Source organism: Bidens hawaiensis, unplaced genomic scaffold (assembly GCF_021521415.1).
Source record: "Bidens hawaiensis isolate Kalapana, Puna unplaced genomic scaffold, B.hawaiensis_p1.1 tig00004595_1, whole genome shotgun sequence".
Classification (NCBI taxonomy): Eukaryota; Viridiplantae; Streptophyta; class Magnoliopsida; order Asterales; family Asteraceae; genus Bidens; species Bidens hawaiensis.
In genome coordinates this window covers 720,972-742,366 of record NW_027491279.1, presented here as the reverse complement: position 1 = coordinate 742,366, position 21,395 = coordinate 720,972, and the positions used below count along the sequence as shown (strand labels likewise).

The 21,395-nt window shown below is 33.4% G+C and overlaps 3 protein-coding genes across 5 annotated transcripts; all 3 read right to left on the bottom strand.

The window, feature by feature from the left end:
* Positions 1-7,005: 7,005 nt before the first annotated feature.
* On the bottom strand, positions 7,006-9,725 carry LOC143627022 (F-box protein PP2-A11-like). Its single transcript, XM_077096928.1, has 3 exons — positions 9,308-9,725; positions 8,467-8,585; positions 7,006-7,430 (listed from the first exon to the last, which is right to left on the bottom strand). Exons 1-3 carry the CDS (start codon positions 9,626-9,628, stop codon positions 7,034-7,036), a joined length of 837 nt encoding a protein of 278 aa, XP_076953043.1. The 5' UTR covers positions 9,629-9,725; the 3' UTR covers positions 7,006-7,033.
* A 1,446-nt stretch (positions 9,726-11,171) lies between these two features.
* On the bottom strand, positions 11,172-15,107 carry LOC143627051 (E3 ubiquitin-protein ligase BIG BROTHER-like). Its single transcript, XM_077096951.1, has 4 exons — positions 14,815-15,107; positions 14,099-14,220; positions 11,291-11,399; positions 11,172-11,204 (listed from the first exon to the last, which is right to left on the bottom strand). Exons 1-4 carry the CDS (start codon positions 15,091-15,093, stop codon positions 11,172-11,174), a joined length of 543 nt encoding a protein of 180 aa, XP_076953066.1. The 5' UTR covers positions 15,094-15,107.
* A 922-nt stretch (positions 15,108-16,029) lies between these two features.
* On the bottom strand, positions 16,030-20,691 carry LOC143627078 (E3 ubiquitin ligase BIG BROTHER-related-like). 3 transcript variants are annotated; one of them, XM_077096977.1, is made up of 6 exons: positions 20,478-20,691; positions 19,430-19,834; positions 18,752-18,873; positions 18,551-18,659; positions 18,443-18,466; positions 16,072-16,096 (listed from the first exon to the last, which is right to left on the bottom strand). In XM_077096977.1, exons 1-6 carry the CDS (start codon positions 20,610-20,612, stop codon positions 16,088-16,090), a joined length of 804 nt encoding a protein of 267 aa, XP_076953092.1. In that variant the 5' UTR covers positions 20,613-20,691; the 3' UTR covers positions 16,072-16,087. The 3 variants fall into 3 exon arrangements, with proteins under 3 accessions (XP_076953090.1, XP_076953092.1, XP_076953091.1); XM_077096975.1 differs by lacking the exons at positions 18,443-18,466; positions 18,551-18,659 and adding an exon at positions 16,207-16,315 and having other exon boundaries at positions 16,030-16,120; positions 20,478-20,688; XM_077096976.1 differs by lacking the exon at positions 16,072-16,096 and having other exon boundaries at positions 18,241-18,466; positions 20,478-20,690.
* Positions 20,692-21,395: the final 704 nt, after the last annotated feature.

Genomic DNA, 21,395 nt, shown 5'->3' with positions numbered 1-21,395 from the left:
GGGTTTTTCGCCGTAAATGTAAAGATCACCATTTTCTCGAGGTAGGCGAATCAATTTCTTGGCGCAAATAACTTCGGCGCGATTATGCGAGAGCCAGTCCATACCAATAATAACATCAAAGCTTCCAAGAGGCATAGGGATGAGGTCGATCAGAAAATCGTTTTCGTTAAGATTAAGCGTACAATCTTTAATCACTGAGTTAATTAAAATAATTTCACCATTAGCCAATTCAACTGAAAAATCTTCTTTTAAATCGTTGCGCGGTCGCGCAAGCTTCTGCTCGAAGGCGCGAGAGATAAAGCTTCGATCGGCGCCAGTATCAAAAAGTACAGAAGCATAAAATCCGTTAAGTAAAAATGTACCATTAACTACGTCATTATTCGCTTGCGCTTGGTGCGCGGTTATGTTAAAAGCTCGGCCACGCGTCACTTGGTTCGAAATTTGGTTCACCGGATTCGCTTGAGTAATCTGAACTTGTAGTCTTGGGCACGCGTTCCGGAAATGACTGGGATCACCGCAGTTAAAGCACGATCTGGGTCGTGGGTTTTGGTAGATTGATTGTGGGTTCTGCGGGTAGACTGGTGGTGTTGGCGCAATTGGATTGGCGGGAAGGACTCTACAGTTTTCAGCAGTGTGACCAGTACGGCCACATCGGTTACAAAGTCGACACGGGGTTTGGGTTGGGTGGTGAAATCTACAGGTTGGGCAAAAGGGATGGTTTCCTGTGTAAGGTTTCTTAGTTGGCGGGGCAGGGAGTGCTGGATTGGTTAAGGCATAGTTATGGACTGCAGGAGGTGCTGGGTAGGTTGACAGTGGGTTAGGCGCGTAAACTGGGGGTTGGTAAACGGGTTGCTGGACAATGGGCGGGTTGGTAAGCGCATAGGCCTTGCGCCTGCGCTTGAGGTTACGGTTTGAGGGTTCTGGTTTGGTTTCTGCGGGTTCAGGCACAGTTTTGGTGGTTTTGGTCTTCTCAGTTCCCCGCAGGAACAGAGTTCCTGCTCTGACATGGTTGTCGCTGAGCACAGCGGCCAACTCAATAGCGTCAGGGAGGGTTACTGGGTTTCTGGCCCATACAGAATCTTGAATTTCCATGGGGAGACCCCCAAGGAATTTCTCTATGGCTCGGCGGGAAGGGGTAACAAGGTGAGGGACAAGCAGGCTTAGTTCATGGAAGCGCGTCGCGTACTCGCGCGCTTCGCCGCTGTATTGCTTCAAGTTCCAGAATTCTTCCTCCAGGCGCTTAACTTCGTTGGGAGGGCAGAATTCTCGCGTAAGAATTTCCTTGAATTCCTCCCATGTCATGCTAGAAGCAGCCTCTGCGCCACGCGCATGAGTTACTCCATTCCACCATGTAAGCGCTCTGGATTCCAGGACACTGGAAGCATATAGGGTTCGTCTTTCCGAGGGGCATTGGGTATGGAGGAAAGTGTTTTCAATCTTTTCGAGCCATTGGAGCATCACGGTGGCTCCTTCAAGACCTGTGAACTTCGGAGGGTTACCCGCATTAAAGGACTTAATGTTATAACTCGAGGTGTTGGTATTGTTTTGGCTCAAAGCTTGGGCTATTGCGGCGGCCATTTCCTGGGAACGTTGCTGTCTACGCATGCGCGAGGCTTCTCTTCTCTGAAATCGGCGAGATAGCGGAGGCATTCTATAAAAGTTTTAATTTTAGTTAATATCTTGGTTTTATCGCAAAGTATAACTTTATAAAGCTTGGTTTCGCAGAGTTAGATACTATCAAAAGTTAAAGTAAAATAAATGACCCAAAATGCAGACTTAATAAAGGTAACAAATTCGAATCAGAAATCGACAATTCATGCATCACCATGACTTTCCGAATTCCCAATTTAAAATATACGAGTAAACGAGTATTGGAGATTGACGATTCATGTATCACCATGACTTTCCAATCTTCAATATAAAATATACAAGAAAATGAGTATTGGAGGTTGACAATTCATGTATCACCATGACTTTTCAAGTCTCCAACCTCAGAACATAATCGTAAATGGAAATTGAAAATCAACTATTCATGTATCACCATGACTTTTCGGATTTTCAAATCCCACAAACGAATATGTAAGTAAAATCAATAAAAATCGAAATTCAACAAAAATCGAAATATCGCGAAATAAAACATAAAATCATATACTGCGCAACCGCGAGCATATTCATAAATAACGAGTAATTAACAATAAGCGCGCAAACATGAGATTTCTCTCATGCGCGAGAAGGGACTCTTAGGTATTCTAGGCCGTTACGTCTAACCACCTATCCTAAAGTCAACGAGCTCTGATACCAATCTGTAACACCCCGACCAAAGGCGGATTATACATCGGGGCGCCACATATTGCTTCATTACTCGCGACACTATTGGTGTCAATATTTATTAATACACATTTTATCGCGCACGCGCAGCGGGGAAAATATAGAACATAAATCAAACATAAATCAATATATTTTAAATTATAACATTCAAACAACATTAACTTGTCTTGATACATTTTAATCTAGGTCCAAAAGTAAAAACGTCCTATGTGTCCACAAGCTCCAAAACAGCTACTGCAAACCTGAACATGTGTTAAAATAAACGTCAAACACTTGCGTGTTGGTGAGAAATCAAGTTTAATACAATACATAGATAACAATAAATCTGCGCGCAACATGTGTATGTCTGGTTTTCAACAAGGGTGTAATCTGATCGGGACCAACTCTAAGAGACAAGACTGCCAGTGCTCACAATTGAGCTCACAAACAAGACTAACTGTGCAAGTGTAACAAAAGAGAAAATCATAAACGAATGTTCTCCCGTGTTCATCTAATGGTACCATGAAAACTGCGGAATAGACCGTCCATACGGTTAATGATCCACACATACAAATAAACAGCCAAGTCTACGTCCTCAACACATGGGATACTGCGCGACTAAAGTTCATAAACAGTTTAAGACTCAAGTTTTGTATGAACACATGAACATCCCAAAGCATTTAAAATAAAAAGGGATTAGATACGAGATAACTCACATGATAAACGATGCGGTGATAGATAAAGCAAGAACCAACTTTTAAACAAGCAAGGTTAACCTATAATTAAAGATTATTGTTTTAATGATTTGTTTTAAGCCTTGATTATAAGTTAGCATAATTAATAAGTAAATTATAATATATATTACCGGAAAAGCAGGAAGAACAAGGAGGAAGACGGAGGCAGAGAGGAAGACGGCAGAGAGAGCAAGGGGCAAGAGAACAGGAGAGATTAAGTGTTTTGTGTGTGATGTGTTAGGAAAAATAATACTATTATTTATAGAGAAACCCTAGGAGACATAATCCCTAGAAAAGGGAAAAAGATCTCAAAAAGCAAAAGATATCAAAAAGCATAAGAATCCAAAAGCAAAAGATATCAAAAGATATGGCAGCTGCAGGGAGCAAGATAAAAGCTGACAGGGAACAGTAAAAAGCATGGGCGGATCAGATAAAGGTACTGGTCAAGCATGGCAAAAGCAGATCTCAAAAGATTATGTCAGTCACTTTCTGTCAACCAATGGGGTTGGTGCGCATGCTGCGCCGAAAGTAACTATTCAGACATTAGATGGGTTAGGTCAACGGCTCAAAAGATAAGACAACACAAAAGCAAACGGCTAGATTTAAACAGAAGATACAAGGGTTAAGCGCGGGAAGGCTGAGTGCGCGAGCGCGAAGGCTGGCACAACAATCCTTAGCGCACTGCGGGAAGAATCACATCCTTAGCGTGCTGCGTGAACTAGAATTCTAAGCGCATCGCGGGAAGAACATACATTCTTAGCGCATTGCGGGAAGAACATGCATTCTTAGCGCGCTGCGAGAAGAGTTCTCTTCACGCATCGCAGGAACAAGATGTCTTCACGCAGGCTTCCATGTAAGGAGTCTGGCGCGTGGAGCTGCAGACATCCTTAGGCGGAAAGAACCAAAGGACAAGCATAGAGTTGAGGGAAACAAGGCTTAAGGGCGGGACGGCGACAAGAGGGAAAAGAAGGCGGAATGAGAGAAGGAAGAGGGAGGGGACGGCGGAAAGAAAGAGGGAGAAAGAGGCGGGAAGGAAATATATATTTTTATTATTAAAAGTAAAATATAAGTATAAATAAATATTAAATCATAAAAGAAAGAGATCGGGTCAGAGAACGGGTACCTGGGTCGGGTCGGATCGGGGCAGATGTCACAATGATGATGATGATGATGATGGAGGATAAATAATAATTCCACAGCGTTTGTTTTGTTTGTGATGGTGATGATGATTGATTGATGTTGATCGGAGGAGGAGTGAAGCCAAATTTACCAATTTATTTCAATCTCATCCTAACTTTCTTCTTTTATCTCTATCTATCATAACTTTATAATAATTTTATAAATCTTTGTTTCGATTTGGGTTAAAACTGGTTCGGTTTGGTTAATATAAGTTGAAGCTGGTTTGTGATCAGTTACGGTTTGGGGTGAAACCGGTTTTTTTGATTAGGTTACAATCAGTTTCGGTTCGGGTTTTCATCAGTTTTTGCTGGTGTCGGTTCGGATAACCGGTTTGGGTGGAGAAAAAATTACAACCTGGTTCCAAACCGGTTTCTACATAATCAGTTTCTAACTGGTTCGGTTTTGACTCGGGTTTTGACAAGTTTTTGCCGATTTTGGTTCGGTTAACCGGTTTTCGTGGAGAAATTACAAACGGCTTCCGAACATACGGTTTCATTCGGTTCATTTTCTGTTCGAATTTCGGGTTGGTTTGGTTAACCGGTTTATTTGCCCACCTCTAGTTTCGGTAATAAAATGAAAAAGTAATTAAACTTATAACAAAATGAAACAATTTGTTCAAGGTTGAGCTATAGGTGGTTTTTAATGGAGATAATTACAAGCTGGTTCTGAACCTACAATTTCAATCGGTTCTAAACGGGTTTTTATATAATCAGTTTTGAACCAGTTCAAGTTTTGACAAGTTTTGACAAGTTTTTGCCAGTTTCGATTCGGTTAACTGGTTTTGATGGAGAAATTACAATTCGGTTCAAAACCGGTTTCTACATAATCAGTTTCAAACCGGTTCGGTTTCGACTCGGGTTTTGACAAGTTTTTACCGGTTTCGGTGGAGAAAATTACAAACGGCTTCCGAACTTACAGTTTCAATCGGTTCCAAATCAGTTCAGTTTCCGTTTAATTTTTTGGTTGGTTCGGTTAACTAGTTTAGTTGCTCACCTCTAGTTTCGATAATAAAATGAAAAATTAATTAAACTAATAACACCAAGTTATGACTAAAGGTCGTTGATCCAATGGTAGTTCAATAACTTTTATAATGAAAAGTTGTGGGTTTTGAGTCTCATATGAAACAATTTGTTCAAAGTTGAGCTATAGATGGTTTTTCGAGTTACTTTCATTGTGGGTGGACAGATCAAATTATTACATTTTGGTCTTTGGGCGGAAGGTTGATTCATGGTGTTCGGGCTTGTGTTGTTAAAATAGTCAGTTATTTATAGGTTAATTTTTATCACTCACTAGTCACTACTTCAGTTAAATGTTGAAAACTATAACTAACCAGTAAACAATATTTAGGGTTTCATATACGTTCCGTTTAAATTAATTATCTTGTTATTTAAACAAATAACATTTATGATCATATTTTACAAGATTGAAACCACTAATTGAAAGGTTGAATGACTTTAATAAGATATTTAAAGAAACTTTGTTATTAACTGACGTGATATAGAAATATAATAAGATGATTTTTTTAACGTCTAAATCTAATTAGATATACACATAACTTGTCAAATTCAGGTTTTGAACTCTTGATCTTTGAAGAGCGTGAGCCTCATTGGTTTAAATACCCGCTGGTTTAAAATATGATGATTTAGACAATAATATATATTTTTACCAATCTACATACATCTAAGGATAAATTTACTGCTCTATCATCTATCTTAACTTCTAACCCAGTTCAAATTTTCTTTCGGGGACTTTGCCTCCACCCTGAAAACAGAGAGACGCAGCAAACAGTAATTTTCTCAACTATTTATTATGCCTATACCAATTTCATAATATTCCATTTCATTAATGTCCATTTTGTTTCTCACTTTTAAATGTCAACAAAAGTAGTTGAATACATTCATTTAAAAACGTTTAAATAATACGTGACAAAACGTTATCTTCTTTTTTTTTTCAACATGTTTAGGTGATAATTCTTTATTATGCATCCTTTTGTTATTGTTATGGTTTTTACTGTAATTTACTAATTTTACTTCTTTCTTGATGTAGTTTAGTGTGGATATTATTAAAACAAATTTATGTAACGAAAATCATGTTGAAATTTTGATGAAGCATCATACTGTATATATCAAAATTGTTGTAAAAAATCCTATATATAAGATAGGAAAAAAATGCTTATTTAATTTAACAAAGTAGTTTTCTAATTTACCTATAAACAACGAAATAATTTAAAGTTCAAAAAAAAAAAAAAAAGAACAAACAAACACAAGTGGAGAACCTTGCTGTATTTTGGGTTTTAATGTACTCATTGGCCCATATTTATTGCCTCTGTTTTATTGGGCCTTTCTTAGTAAACCTTGTGTTCAGGAACAAATTTCAACTAGGGGTGTTAAATGTTAATCATGTCGGATTGATGGATTTCGGGTTGACGTGTTAAGACTTTTCAACCCTAACCTAACCCATATATATATTTGTGTCATCTCGTGTCGACCAATATAAATTTGTGTCGTTATCTTGGGTCAACCTATTTTACGTTCATTTACGAATATGAGTAATGTCTGGTGAGTAAGTAACAATTTAAACAATTACTCTTATTCATATAAACATTTTAGTAATTTGTGATCAATTTAATTGTCATTGTGTATTTATCTTTCATTCAAAAGTAATAAACTTGGTTTACATATTTATCTCAAGGTAAAAATAAGCCAATGGAAATAATCAAAGAATATACAACTAGAACTAATAAAAATTTTTTTTAATATATTTAACAACTTACAAAATCAATCCTTAAGTACAAGCATACTGACATTTCATAATCATCTTTTATGGCTACATATAAACACCGAATCTAACGCCAATCCACCTTTCTGATGAGTACAATCGATTTGTGTCATCGAGAAGTTGATTTTTGTCGGTTTACACGAGTCTTGGATGACAAAATCACCAACATGATACCGCAACCATTTCCCTTGCTCATTTAGAAAATGTTGAGACGTTGCATGCTCACCGTTGGATACTGAAAACTGAAACCGAACGGGTTTAATGTTCCACCCATGGACTTGCTGAGACGTTGTAGTCAAATACTGGTTGTCGGATGGCCTCCCGAGTTTAAGTCGAAAGTAAAGGCTATATTTTCCAGCTGGAAATTCAAACTCCAAGTCTCCTTCAACTTCTAACCACCATATCTGACTGAGATACGCAATCGTGTGAAATCTACAATTTGATCATGAAATACTTTAGTCAAATGTTGACAACGTTGTAAAAGAATCTAGTTTTGTTTAATAACACATAGGTATAAATTAAGAATCTAGTTTTGTTTAATAACACATAGGTATAAATTAATAGAAAAAAAGTGGTATATAAATTAAATTTAAAAGATTCATTTTTGACTTCTTAACTTCTAAGAAGATTCATTCAGATATTATTGGGTAATTTAAATCGCAAAGTAATAAACAAATAACTTTTCAAATTAAATGAAACAATATTAATAATTTTATTATTAATATTGATGTTGAATGTACATTAGATGGCTATTGATTAAAGTAATTTGCAAAGTAATGGGTAATTACAAATTGTTGGTAATTAAGCATAATTAAGATAGCTATTGATGTTGTATGTACATTAGATAAGTACAAATGCCATAAATATTTGATTAAATACACACGTTGTTCCTACAAATTTATGTTTTGACTAATGATGAAGTGATGATCATGGACATTACATCAAAAATATAAACCACAATTAATCTCACAAATATCCTAACATCATCATCATCATCATCGTACTCAGTATATCCCACCAATAGCAAAGTTATGATAGGGTCTAAGGAGGTTAAGACGTAGACAGCCTTACCTCTACCCCGTAAAAATAGAGAGGCTGCTTCCGGTGAGACCCCGGCTCGATAGTAGTTTTGCATCAAGCCTTGGACATAAGGCACATAACATTCAACCATCAGGACACCACCGATTGGTGCATGTACCATTGTCTTTCGGCTATCAACGACACCACAAATATCCTAATATCATATCCTTTATTCATGATAATCGACTGTACACATAGATAATTTCTTAAGCTAGAAAATAATATGAGCACCTTTAAAACTTTTAGTCTTTTATATTATAGAAAACCATGCAACTATGTTTTGAACAATTATTATCATGTAGATTTGAATCCCTCACAAACACTAGGTTTTTCATAATCTTTGTGACATAAATTGTATTCATAAGATATAATGAATTTAAATAATAACCTTGATTGAAGGGTGGGAATGTAAGTCCAATATCTACGATCATCAATGCCTGTTATCTTCATCCCCTTCCAAGAAACCAACATGCAAATCCCTCCTACTTCTTTATCCATCCATACTTCCTGCAACATAATAATATCGTTTCGGTCTCTTTATGTTTTTATCAAATTTTGCATGTGTCGGTGATATACACTACAACATTTTTTATCTGATACGTCGACCCTCAAAGGGTCGACAAGTTGCCAAATGTCATTGGTATAGGCTTTCGTGTCATTTTTCACCCTGACTAAGCTATGCCAACAGCATGTTGTCATTAAGGTTAAAAAGTTTAAAATGGGGCAAGTTATAGTTACGACACCCCCATTTGATTAATTCACATCATCAAACAACAGTTCACAAAACACTTAGACGGTTGTGTTTGACCACTTTGAAAATCATTGGTTAGAATGGCCGTTTGAACAATATCCAGACGGTCGTTCTAACCATAAAGGGGTTAAACTTTGAAATATTATTTGTCAGAACGTAAGTTTGGTCAATATCCATACAACCTTTTTACCCTTTTTTTTGGGTGTGTGTGGAGTGGGGGGTGTTGTCAAACTTTGAAAATTATTACTCATAACGGCCGTTTGGCCAATCCCTGACGGTTGTTATGACCATGACAGTCAAACTTTAAAAACCTTTTATCAAAACGGCCGTCCCACCTTCATCTAGGTGGCCGTTTGAAACGGTGTGGGAGATGTCAGACTTTGTGTGTATAGCTGGTCAACTGAAAATTTGCGAACATGCCATGCCAGCGACATGTCATCGCTAAAGCTTCATTTTAAAGACGATAAAAAGATCTTACCTTTCGGCCACTAGAGAACCGAACCGGATGACACAATCCAGCATAAACATCTTTCTTTCCTAAACACTCATCACTCCCTTTATAAGACAACAGTTTCTCAACAAGCATCCGATAATTTTCGGGCAGTTTCGGTTCCCATATAAAATCAGCTGACGACGCGCGGTGAAAAGCTCGATTGGTACTTGCCAAGTTACATATGTCGGGTGGGTCTAAGTAAGCGAGAACCATAGCTAGACAGTTCTCGGGTATGTCCCCGAGACCGAGCTGTCGTTCGTTGCTCGGGGACATGTCGTTGTTGGCTGTGGAAAACTTAGATCCCATTGAAATAAACACATAGAATTAATGATGAGATTGTTGGGATGATTTTGTAGGTAAAGAGTAGTGTGTGAAAGGTTAAGGAAAGGTATAGTGCGAGGTCGAAGACGTTTAGTGGTTAAGGAAAGGTATACGGGACAATTGTTATTTTATTATTATTATTTTTTTAAAACGACGATTTTGTTATGAATTATTAGACTATCGTATTCTCTAAATTTGAATAATAATAATAATTATTATTATTATTTGAACAAATTTGAATAAATTTATATTTACACACACCTTAGATTGTGTGTAGTGGATGGAGGAGCTCTTATGTGGGCGTTTTACACCATGTGGTGCCACGCCACCATAAAGATTTTGGGGCGAGATAGATAAAGAGTGATAACGAGTAACATGGGTGTTTAGATTTTGATTCGTATTCGAAAGATTCAATATTCGATTCGATTCGAATTCGGTTTTAAAAAATTCTAATTCGATTTGATTCGTATTCGAGTATAGGAATTTTATGATTTACTATTTGATTCGATTCGAAATTCAAATTATATATACATATACATTAAAAAGGAAAAAGATGAATTAGCATTAACCGCTAACTTTTTTTGGCTTGATTATACTCCATCCCGTCTTATTAAAAATGTCATGGTTTGAAATACACAAACACAAATAATATATGCACAAAGAATCTGGACCAAAAATATAAATTTATTAATGGTCACCGTGACAAAATTTTAAATAATAGGGAGTTACAAATGTCTAAAAAGATTAAAAAAGAAAAAAAAATGAATTAACACTAATTTGCTTTTTTTTTTTGCTTGATTATACTTCCTTTGTCTTATTAAAATTGTCACGGTTTAAAAAACACAAAGTTTAAGATATATGTATATATAATTATTTTTATAAATTTGGGTCAAATCCAGAAATAATAAATGTCCATTACAAATTAGTTAAACCCAATAGGTCTATTGTTGTTTCTTAGCCCATACTATTATTGACTTCTCGTTTTGAATATACGGAGTATTGAATTTTAGACTATTTGTACTTGTAAATTTATATGTGTGATATTGTAGTTACTTTAAATTTATATGTTTGGTTTGCAATTATGATTATGGTTTTTGAAGTTTTTGGCATAGGTAAACTTGAACCAGATTGAATTTATTCGTATTCAAATCGAACATATTCGAATTCGAGTTTCAAATACGAATTCGAATCGAATTTCGAATTGGGCATATAATACGAATATCCGAATCAAATAGTTCAACTTTTAATCGAATGCGTATTGAATGCGAATACTGGCAAAAAAATAATTATTCGCGTTATTCGATTAGATTTAACTTGATAATTCGTTATTCGATTCGATGAACACCCCTAACAAGTAACTAAACAAGACCGTAAGAAACTTAGATATCCGTCATGTATAAATCTTTCTAACAAAAAACACACGAAAAAAAATTGTAACAAGATTTAATCAACATAGAGTACCGAGTCATCCTTAACAATCTATTTTTGGTCAAACCCTTTCATAAGTTTTGGCTTCAAGGTTGAGATCTTAAACAACCTCCTTTTGACACATAGGGCAGTTCTGAAAAAAAAAAGATTAATAACGTTAAAATAACCATAGATGAATTAACAAACATGTCAAATGTTAAAGACACACAAACATGTTACCTTTTTAAGGTTTAACCATTTAATGATGCATTTCTTATGATACAAATGAACACAAGGCAATCTGATAATTTGTTCCCCAATTTTGAAACTCTCTTGACATATCGCGCACCTAAATTTAATCCACATATATATCCGTGAAAATAACTAATATGAGATCAAGAGATTGAAATATTTTTCTACCTTTCGTCATCGTTAATTAAAAACATTCTGGATGTGTAGATGAAGACCGGTAACTGAGAAATTTGCACTGCTGATAATCATGTGGTTTCCACACTTACTTGAGTACTTAGGTTTAACACTTCCAACACAAGATGAAATAATATTTAGGTTTAACACTTCCTACACAAGAAAAAATAATATTTTCTGTAGCTAACCCATTAATAATAATAATAATAATAACAATAATAATAATAATAAAACGTCAACAAATATCATAATATACAAACTAGAATGGCTCGTTGGCTCATTTAGATTAAACCTTAAATTTAAAAACAAAAAGAAAAACTAAAAACAATTTATATAATATGCCAGTCAATATTTAAAACATTATAAATAATGATAAAAAAATATAACGTATAAATTTTATAAAATATCTAGTTTATAAACTTTAAATATAAAACGTATCTTAAAAATTATATTTTTGTCTTTCATATATCAATTTATGTAAACAAAATTAATAAAAAGTTAATATAGACCAACTTTTCTTTTAAATTTTTTTTTGGCTTGATTCGATTACAACCCCACCACCAGTAGATATAGAATAATGACCGATAAGTCAAATAACAGTAGTTATACCAGATAATAAACTTGGCTAATAATAAGATTCATTGGTACCTCAAAACGCAAATTATCAGGACCAACATCATGTACGAGTTCTTCCAAGGATCTAGCAAAAGCTTCATTCGTAACTACTGGTGACATTATTCTTACGTTGCTTGACGATTCACCCTCGTGGTTATGGAAGCGAAAGTGATCATCATCATCACTTGAGTCATTGATGTGAATGTGATCATGATCATGATAATGATCATGAACAACAGCCGCAACCCTATTTGTTCGGTTTTCTCTATACAATGACGATTCACCCTCGTCTTCTGAAGAAGTTTGATGATGATGATGACAATGATGACAACGATGACGATGATGATCATTAGAATGATCAACATCTAGAACCCTGCTTCTTCTATTTTTTTTGCATTCAAACAACCCTACTTGTATCATACAACTTCCTATTTTAATTGTAAATCGAACCATATTTTATGGCGTAGGGTAATAATAGTATGTCTAATTAAACCAAAGGATATTTATATACGATAAATTAACCTAAGTATTTTAGGATAATATTACACAATAATGACATTACTCAAAATACAAATCTTCTATTATTATAGAATATTGAGAGATTACAAATCTAGGTTAATGTTTTAAGAATACTTGGGCAGGAATTTATTGCTTATTGACTTATTGTATCGGGCCCAAGTTGGGAATCTTTGGGCTGGATCTTAGATGCCCTAATATAGTTTTCCTTCTTGGTATAAACTACTCGTTAAAAGCTTGAATCTAGCTGAGTTTAATCGAGCAAAAACTTAAAAATAAGTTTGTTTAATAAATGAGCTTAATCCGGAGCTTCACTTTTCAGGCTTGAGCCGGTTCATAAGCGTAAACTAGCCTATTATTTATATAATTGTTATTTAATTACTTAATATATATTTATATAATAATACTATTATTTATAATATTATGACAATTATAACAAAATAGTATTTGTTATGGTATATATATAAATTTAATTAACAAAATTTAAAGATATCATAGATAATAACTAAACCGAGCTCGAGCTTAAAATACAAATTTCAAACTAAACCGAACTCGAGCTCTCGTAAATCAAACGAGCTCGGGTTCGTCTAGTTTACACCCCATACTTTTCTTAGTCTGCTTTTGGAGTAATGTCCAGGCCTCCAGGGTGCCTTTAATTTTGTTTATATATATGTTTATGTTTATATTTATACAAAAATAACTATTTACGTATATATTTAAATGTAAACAAATTACACACATGAACAAACATAAACGAGTGTAATTATACAAATTAGCATATATGAACATAAATGAATGATCAAAACGTGTGTTCATGCTCATCCGTTTATTGAATAGAAGAACTTCATGTCGAACAGTTCGTGAATGTTCGGTTCGTTTACAGGCCTAACAAAAAGCTTTATGCTTATTTACACGCAAAACATAAAGTGTAATTTCAAGATTAAATACCACATGTACATTACTTTCTTTGGCACGAGATAGATAAAGAGCGATAACGAGTAACTAAACACAACCAAATCCATCGGAAACTTAGATCTCCGTCATATATATATATTTATATCCAAAAACACAAGAAAAAATGTAACAAGATTTAATCAAAATAGAGTGTTAAGTCAACCTTAACACTCTGTTTTTGGTCAAATCCATTTCATAAATTTTGGCTTAAACTCTTCAAAGGTTGGAATCTTAAACCACCTCCTCTTGACACATAGGACAGTTCTGAAAAAAAGATTAATAACCTTAAATTAATAAAAAAAAAATGAACTAACAAAACATGTTAAACGTTAAAGATATACAAACATGTTACTTTTTTAAGCTTTAGCCATTTAATGATGCATTTCTTATGATACAAATGAACACAAGGCAATGTGATAATTTGTTTCTCAAATTTGAAATTCTCTTAGTTTAATCCATAAATTTATCAATGAATATAAAAAAATATGAGATCAAAAGATTTAAAGATCATTTTCTTTGAATGGAAACAATTCTTACATTTCTTCGTCGTTACTTGAAAACATTCTGGATGTGTAGGTGGAGACCGGTAGCTGGGAAATTTGCACTGCTGATAATCCTACGGCCTCCACACCAACTGCTTCGGTTAGGTCTACCAATTCCTACACAAGATGAAATAATGTTTTTTAGCATATTGAATAACTGAAAACTGGATATCTTTAATAATAAAACTAACCAAGTAACGATAATAATAATATAATAATAATAACAAAACGCCAATAACTATTATAATATTCAAACTACGGCTTGGCGGCTTCTAAGCGAGCCGAGCTCGAGCCATGGTCGGCTCGGCTCGTGGCTCGGTCTTGGCTCCGCTTATTAGCCCGGCTCGTTGACTCGTTTATATTGAATTCTAAATTTTATGAAAAATTACAAATAATACATATATTATGCTGCACGATCTTTAAAATATTATATAAAAATGAACAAAAATAAAAATGAAATGTTATAAAATCTCTAGTTTATAAAGTTTATATAAAATCTATGTGAAAATATATTTTTGTCTTTTATATATCATTATCTGTAAAAAAATTAATAAAAACTAACAAAGAATAATTAAAAAACAAAAGCGCTCCCGGCTCGAGCTTTATTTTTCGGCTCGTTTACAGCGCTACTGTAATAATGACTGATAGGTCAAGTAATAGTAACTATACTAGATAATAAACTCGGCTAACAATAAGATTCGTTAGTACCTAATAACGCATATTATCAGTATCAACGTCCTCTCGGTTCAAGCCCGGGCCAGCATTGAATTCCGCTATGAAAAACTCATCAAACTCTTCTCCCAGTTCTTGCAATGATCTAGCAAAAGCCTCATCCATAGCTTCCTGTGAATTTACGCTTCCGTCCCTAAACGATTCACCATCGTCTTCTGAAGAACTTGAGTCATGGATGTGAATGTGATCATCATCATCATCATGATCATGAACTACAACCACAACCCTGTTTGTTTCGTTTTCTTGATACGATGACATTCGGATTCAGCCTCGTCTTCCGAAGAAGTTGAGTCACATATGTGAATTAAAAAAAAAAGTACAATATAACCGAGTTTTCTTCCATTTTACTAAATTTACTAGAATTTACTTTCTGTTTTAATCTTTACTTGATTGTCAGGTTAACAGGTTGCATTTTTTCTAAATAGCAAATGTACATTTCTTTCTTTGGGGCAAGATAGATAAAGAGTGATAACGAGTAATAGGTGTGTTTAGATTTCGATTCGCATTCGAAACATTCGATATTCGATTCGATTCGAATTCGGTTTTAAAAAATCTGAATTCGATTTGTATTCGAGTATATTAATCGAAGACGAATTTATGATTTATTATTCGATTCAATTCGAAATTCAAATTATATATACATATACATATACATATATGTACATATTTATTATTTAAAATTTGTATCAATCCAGAAATAATAGGTCATATTATTTCTCATTTTGAATATTTTGAATTTTAGACTATTTGTACTTTAAATTTATACGTGGTATTGTAGCTACTTTAAATTTATATGTTTGGTTTGCAATTATGATTATGGTTTTCGAAGTTTTTGGCATAGGTAAACTTGAACCAGATTGAATTTATTCGTATTCAAATCGATATTCGAATTCGAGTTTCAAATACGAATTCGAATCGAATTTCGAATTGGGCATATGATACGAATACGAATCAAATAGTTCAACTTTTAATCGAATGCATATTGAATGCGAATACTGGCAAAAAATAATTATTCGCATTATTCGATTAGATTTAACTTTATAATTCGTTATTCGATTCAATGAACACCCCTAACGAGTAACTAAACAAGACCGTAAGAAACTTAGATATCCATCATGTATAAATCTTTCTAACAAAAAAGCACACGAAAAAAAATTGTAACAAGATTTAATCAACATAGAGTACTGAGTCAACATCAACAATCTATTTTTGGTTAAACCCTTTCATAAGTTTTGGCTTCAAGGTTGAAATCTTAAACCACCTCCTTTTGGCACATAGGGCAGTTCTGAAAAAAAAAAGATTAATAACCTTAAAATAACCATAGATGAACTAACAAACATGTCAAATGTTAAAGATTCACAAACATGTTACCTTTTTAAGGTTTAACCATTTATTGATGCATTGCTTATAATACAAATGAACACAAGGCAATGTGATAATTTGTTCCCCAATTTTGAAACTCTCTTGACATATCGCGCACCTAAACTTAATCAACATATTTATCCGTGAAAATAACGAATATGAATTCAAGAGATTAAAACATTTTTCTTTGGCGGGAAACAATTCTTACCTTTCGTCATCGTTATTTGAAAGCATTCTGGATGTGTAGATAAAGACCGGTAACTGAGAAATTTGCGCTGCTGATAATCCTGTGGTTTCCAACCAACTGAAGTAGTTAGGTTTAACCGTTCCTACACAAGATGAAATAATAAATTATTTAGCTAACCCCGTAATAATAAATTGTAGAATAATAATAATAATAATGATAAACTTCAATAAATATCATAATATACAAACTAGAATGGCTCGTTGGCTCATTTAGAATTTAGATTAAACCTTAAATTTAAAAACAAAAGAAAAAACTAAAAACAATTTATATAATGTTACTCAGATCTTTAAAACATTATAAATAATGATACAAAAACATAACGTATAAATTTCATAAAATATCTAGTTTATAAACTTTAAATATAAAATGTATCTTAAAAATTATAATTTTGTCTTTCATATATCAATATATGTAACCAAAATTAATAAAAGGTTAATACAGAACAACTTTTCTTTTAAAAAAATTATCGCGCATGGCTTGACTCGATTACAACCCTACCACCAGTAGATATAGAACAATGACCGATAAGTCAAATAATAGTAGTTATACTCGATAATAAACTCGACTAATAATAAGATTCATCGGTACCTCAAAACGCAAATAATCAGGACCAAAAACCTCTCCGAGTTCTTGCAAGGATCTAGCAAAAGCTTCATCCGTAGCTACTTGTGACATTAGTCTTTCGTCGCTTGACGATTCACCCTCGTGGTTATGGAAGTGAAAGTGATCATCATCATCATCACTTGAGTCATCACTTGAGTCATTGATGTGAATGTGATCATGATCATGATCACGAACAACGGCTGCAACCCTATTTGTTCAGTTTTCTCTATACGATGACGATTCACCCTCGTTTTCTGAAGAAGTTTGATGATGATGATGATGACAGTGATGACAACGATGACGATGATGATCATCAGAATGATCAATATCCAGAACCCTGCTTCTTCTATTTTTTTTGCATTCAAACAACCCTACTTGTATGATACAACTTCCTATTTTAATTGTAAATCGAACCATATTTTATGGCTTAGATGGATCTTAGTGTAATAGATAATAATATGTCTAGTTAAACCAAAGGATATGTATATACGATGAATTAACCTAAGTATTTTAGGATAATATTACACAATAATGACATTATTCAATATACAAATCTTCTATTATTATTGAGACTGAATAAAATCTCGGTTATTGTTTAGGAATACTATTACTTGGGCAGGAATTTATTGCTTATTGTATCCGGCCCAAGTTGGGAATCTTTGGGCTGGATCTTTGATGACCATATATAGTTTTCTTTATTGATACCGTATAAACGACTCATTAAAAACTTGAATCTAGCTGAGTTTAATCGAGCACAAACTTAAGATATAAGTTTGTTTAATAAATGAGCCTAATCTGGATCTTCACTTTTCAGGCTCGAGCCGGCCCATGAGCGTTAACTGGCCTATTATTTATATAATTGTTATTTAATTTACTTAATATATACAAAAATAACTACTTACGTATATATTAAAATGTAAACAACTTACAGACATGAACAAACATAAACGAGTGTAATTATACAAATTAGCATATATGAACATAAATGAACGAACAAAACGTGTGTTCATGCTCATTCGTTTATTGAATAAACGAAATTCTTGTCGAACAGTTCGTGAATGTTCGGTTCGTTTACAAACCTAACAAAAAGTTTTATGCTTATTTACACGCATAACAGAAAGTGTAATTTCAAGAACAAATACCACATGTACATCTCTTTCTTTGGCACGAGATAGATAAAGAGTGATAACGAGTAACTAAACACGACCAAATCTATCGGAAACTTAGATCTCCGTCATATATATATATATATATATTATAACCAAAAACACAAGAAAAAATGTAACAAGATTTAATCAAAATAGAATGTTAAGTCAACCTTAACACTCTGTTTTTGGTCAAACTTATTTCATAAATTTTGGCTTCAACTCTTCAAAGGTTGGAATCTTAAACCACCTCCTTTTGACACATTGGACAGTTCTGAAAAAAAGATTAATAACCTTAAATTAATGAAATATGAACTAGCAAAACATGTTATATGTTAAATATATACAATCATGTTACCTTTTTAAGCTTTAGCCATTTAATGATGCATTTCTTATGATACAAATGAACACAAGGCAATGTGATTATTTGTTTCCCAAATTTGAAATTCTCTTGACATATTGCGCACCTAAGTTTAATCCATAAATTTATCCGTAAATATAAAAAATATGAGATCAAAAGATTTAAAGATCATTTTCTTTGAATGGAAACAATTCTTACGTTTCTTCGTCGTTACTTGAAAACATTCTGGATGTGTAGGTGGAGACCGGTAGCTGGGAAATTTGCACTGCTGATAATCCTACGGTCTCCACACCAACTGCTTCGGTTAGGTCTACCAATTCCTACACAGCGTATTGAATAACTGAAAACCGGATATCTTTAATAATAAAGCTAACCAAGTAATGATAATAATAATAATATAATAATAACAAAACGTCAATAACTATTATAATATACAAACTACGGTGTGGCTTCTAAACGAGCCGAGCTCGAGCCATGGTCGGCTCGGCTCGACTTATTAGCGCGGCTCCTTGGCTTGTCTAGATTGAACCCTGAATATTATAAAAAATTAAAAATAATACATATATTATGCTGCTCGATTTTAAAACATTATAAAAAATGAACAAAAATAAAAAATGTAATGTTATCAAATCTCTAGTTTATAAAGTTTATATAAAATCTATGTGAAAAATATAATTAGGTCTTATATATATCATTATATTTAAAAACATTAATAAAAATTAACAAAGAATAATTAAAAAAAAAGCGCTCTCGCCTCGAGCTTTATTTTTTGGCTCGATTACAGCACTACTGTAATAATGACTGATAGGTCAAAATGTTGAATTATAGTAACTATACTAGATAATAAACTCGGCTAACAATAAGATTCATTAGTACCTCATAACGCATATTATCAGTATCAACGTCCTCTCGGTTCAACCTCGGACCAGCATTGAATTCCGCTATGAAAAACTCATCAAACTCTTCTCCCAGTTCTTGCAATGATCTAGCAAAAGCTTCATCCATAGCTTCCTGTGAATTTACGCTTCCGTCCCTAGACGATTCACCCTCGTCTTCTGAAGAACTTGAGTCATGGATGTGAATGCGATCATCATCATCATCATGATCATGAACTACAACCACAACCCTGTTTGTATCGTTTTCTTGATACGATGACGATTCACCCTCGTCTTCAGAAGAAGTTGAGTCACATAAGTAAATGTGATCATCATCATCATCGGAATCATTAACATTCATAACCCTGTTTGTTCCGTTTTCTTGGTACGATTCAAACACGCATGCCTGTAGCATCCAATTTACTAATATTAATTTTGAATCGAACCAAATTTATTTCTTAGATCGGCTTGTTAAAAGCTTGAATCAAGCACCAACTTAAAAATAAGTTTGTTTACTAAATGAGCCCGATCCCGAGCTTCACTTTTCGGGCTCGAGCTGGCTCATGAGCGTAAACGAGCCCATTATTTATATAACTTTTATTCAGTTAATTTAACATATATTTACATAATAATATTTTTATGTAGAATTATGACAAAAATAACAAAATAATACTCCATATTATGTTATATATAAAATTTATAATTAAAAAAAATACAAAAGATATTATAAACGTATTTAGATTAATTAACAAATAATAACTAAACCGAGCTCCAACTTGAAAAGTTACTCACAAGTCGAGCTCGAGCTTAAATAACTGAGTTCAAACTGAGCTAAGCTCGAGTTTTAAAAACAGAGTTGATCGAGTTCAAACCAAGCCGAGCTCAAGCTTGAAAATAATACACATGAACAGCGATCGAGCTTTAAAAACAGGTGTTCAAACCGAACCAAGCTCGAGCTCGCGGCTTTAAAAACGGTGTGTTGATGCCTCTTAAATTTTAATTATTTATTCATTAAAACAAAAATTTACTTAAATTTAGTTAATAATAACCTGCTGCAAGACAACTTCTTCATAAGTAAGACCTTCTTCATCTTCAACCAAAAACTCTTTCAAATTATCCGGTATATCGGCCGGCAAATCGCCGTTTAAATGATAATGATCATCAGCATCTGTCTCTCTACTCATGGATGTTATGCTCAATTTTAACTACAAAACAATATAATGTTTTGAACATAATATAGGGTTTTAACCAAAATAAATAAATAAATAAAATAAAAAGCTAAACAAAATGATTCACAAAGAATAACATCAATTCTTGTCACAACATTAAAGTTTAACAATGAATAATGATCCCTAAGGCCTAAACAATAAAAATTACAAATATTTTACAATAATGAACAAATTCCTGTTATGGGTTTGTAGATTTGAATCATTTGATGAGTTTAATTACATGTTGTTGTAGAATTAAAACAAGAAAACAATAAAAGTATGAAGTAAAAGAGTTAGTTATTAAGTTAATAAGTTACAAAATTGTAATTTACGGAACTTTTCATCTAACAATATAAGCAATCCCAAACCTCTTATTATTTTTCAAAAAGTTTATAAGTTATAAGTTAGTAAAAATAAGCAATCCCAAACACCCCCTTAGTTTGTTTACCTTTGATCTGTGAAGATGAACAAGAGAAGAGAAGAGGAAAGTGCGAAGCAGACAATAACATAACATTAATATGAGAAGCCACAGTTGACTATTGTGTACATGCTGGGTCCAACTTACTTTTGTCTTTTAAACTATATGGTTTTCTATTTTATTTTTTAATTATAAAAAATCTGTATCACACAATCAATCAAGTTTATATGACGATAAATAAATATATGGTGTTCAAAGTTTAACTCATTTTTTTAAAATTTCAAATTTGTTATGAAATTTAATAATTTTATTTAAGGATTAATTTAATATATACCTTTACA

Coding starts and splice junctions, on each gene's coding strand:
- LOC143627022 (XM_077096928.1), bottom strand. CDS start 9,628: ATGGGATCTAAGTTTTCCACAGCCAACAACGACATGTCCCCGAGCAAC. Junction 8,586..9,307: donor GGTTCTCTAGTGGCCGAAAG/GTAAGATCTTTT, acceptor ATTATGTTGCAG/GAAGTATGGATGGATAAAGA. Junction 7,431..8,466: donor ATTCCCACCCTTCAATCAAG/GTTATTATTTAA, acceptor ATCAAATTGTAG/ATTTCACACGATTGCGTATC.
- LOC143627051 (XM_077096951.1), bottom strand. CDS start 15,093: ATGTCATCGTATCAAGAAAACGAAACAAACAGGGTTGTGGTTGTAGTT. Junction 14,221..14,814: donor ATACTGATAATATGCGTTAT/TAGGTACTAACG, acceptor CATCTTGTGTAG/GAATTGGTAGACCTAACCGA. Junction 11,400..14,098: donor TCAAGTAACGACGAAGAAAT/GTAAGAATTGTT, acceptor GATTAAATTTAG/GTGCGCGATATGTCAAGAGA.
- LOC143627078 (XM_077096977.1), bottom strand. CDS start 20,612: ATGAGTAGAGAGACAGATGCTGATGATCATTATCATTTAAACGGCGAT. Junction 18,660..18,751: donor TCAAGTAACGACGAAGAAAC/GTAAGAATTGTT, acceptor GATTAAACTTAG/GTGCGCAATATGTCAAGAGA. Junction 18,467..18,550: donor AATGGCTAAAGCTTAAAAAG/GTAACATGATTG, acceptor TCTTTTTTTCAG/AACTGTCCAATGTGTCAAAA.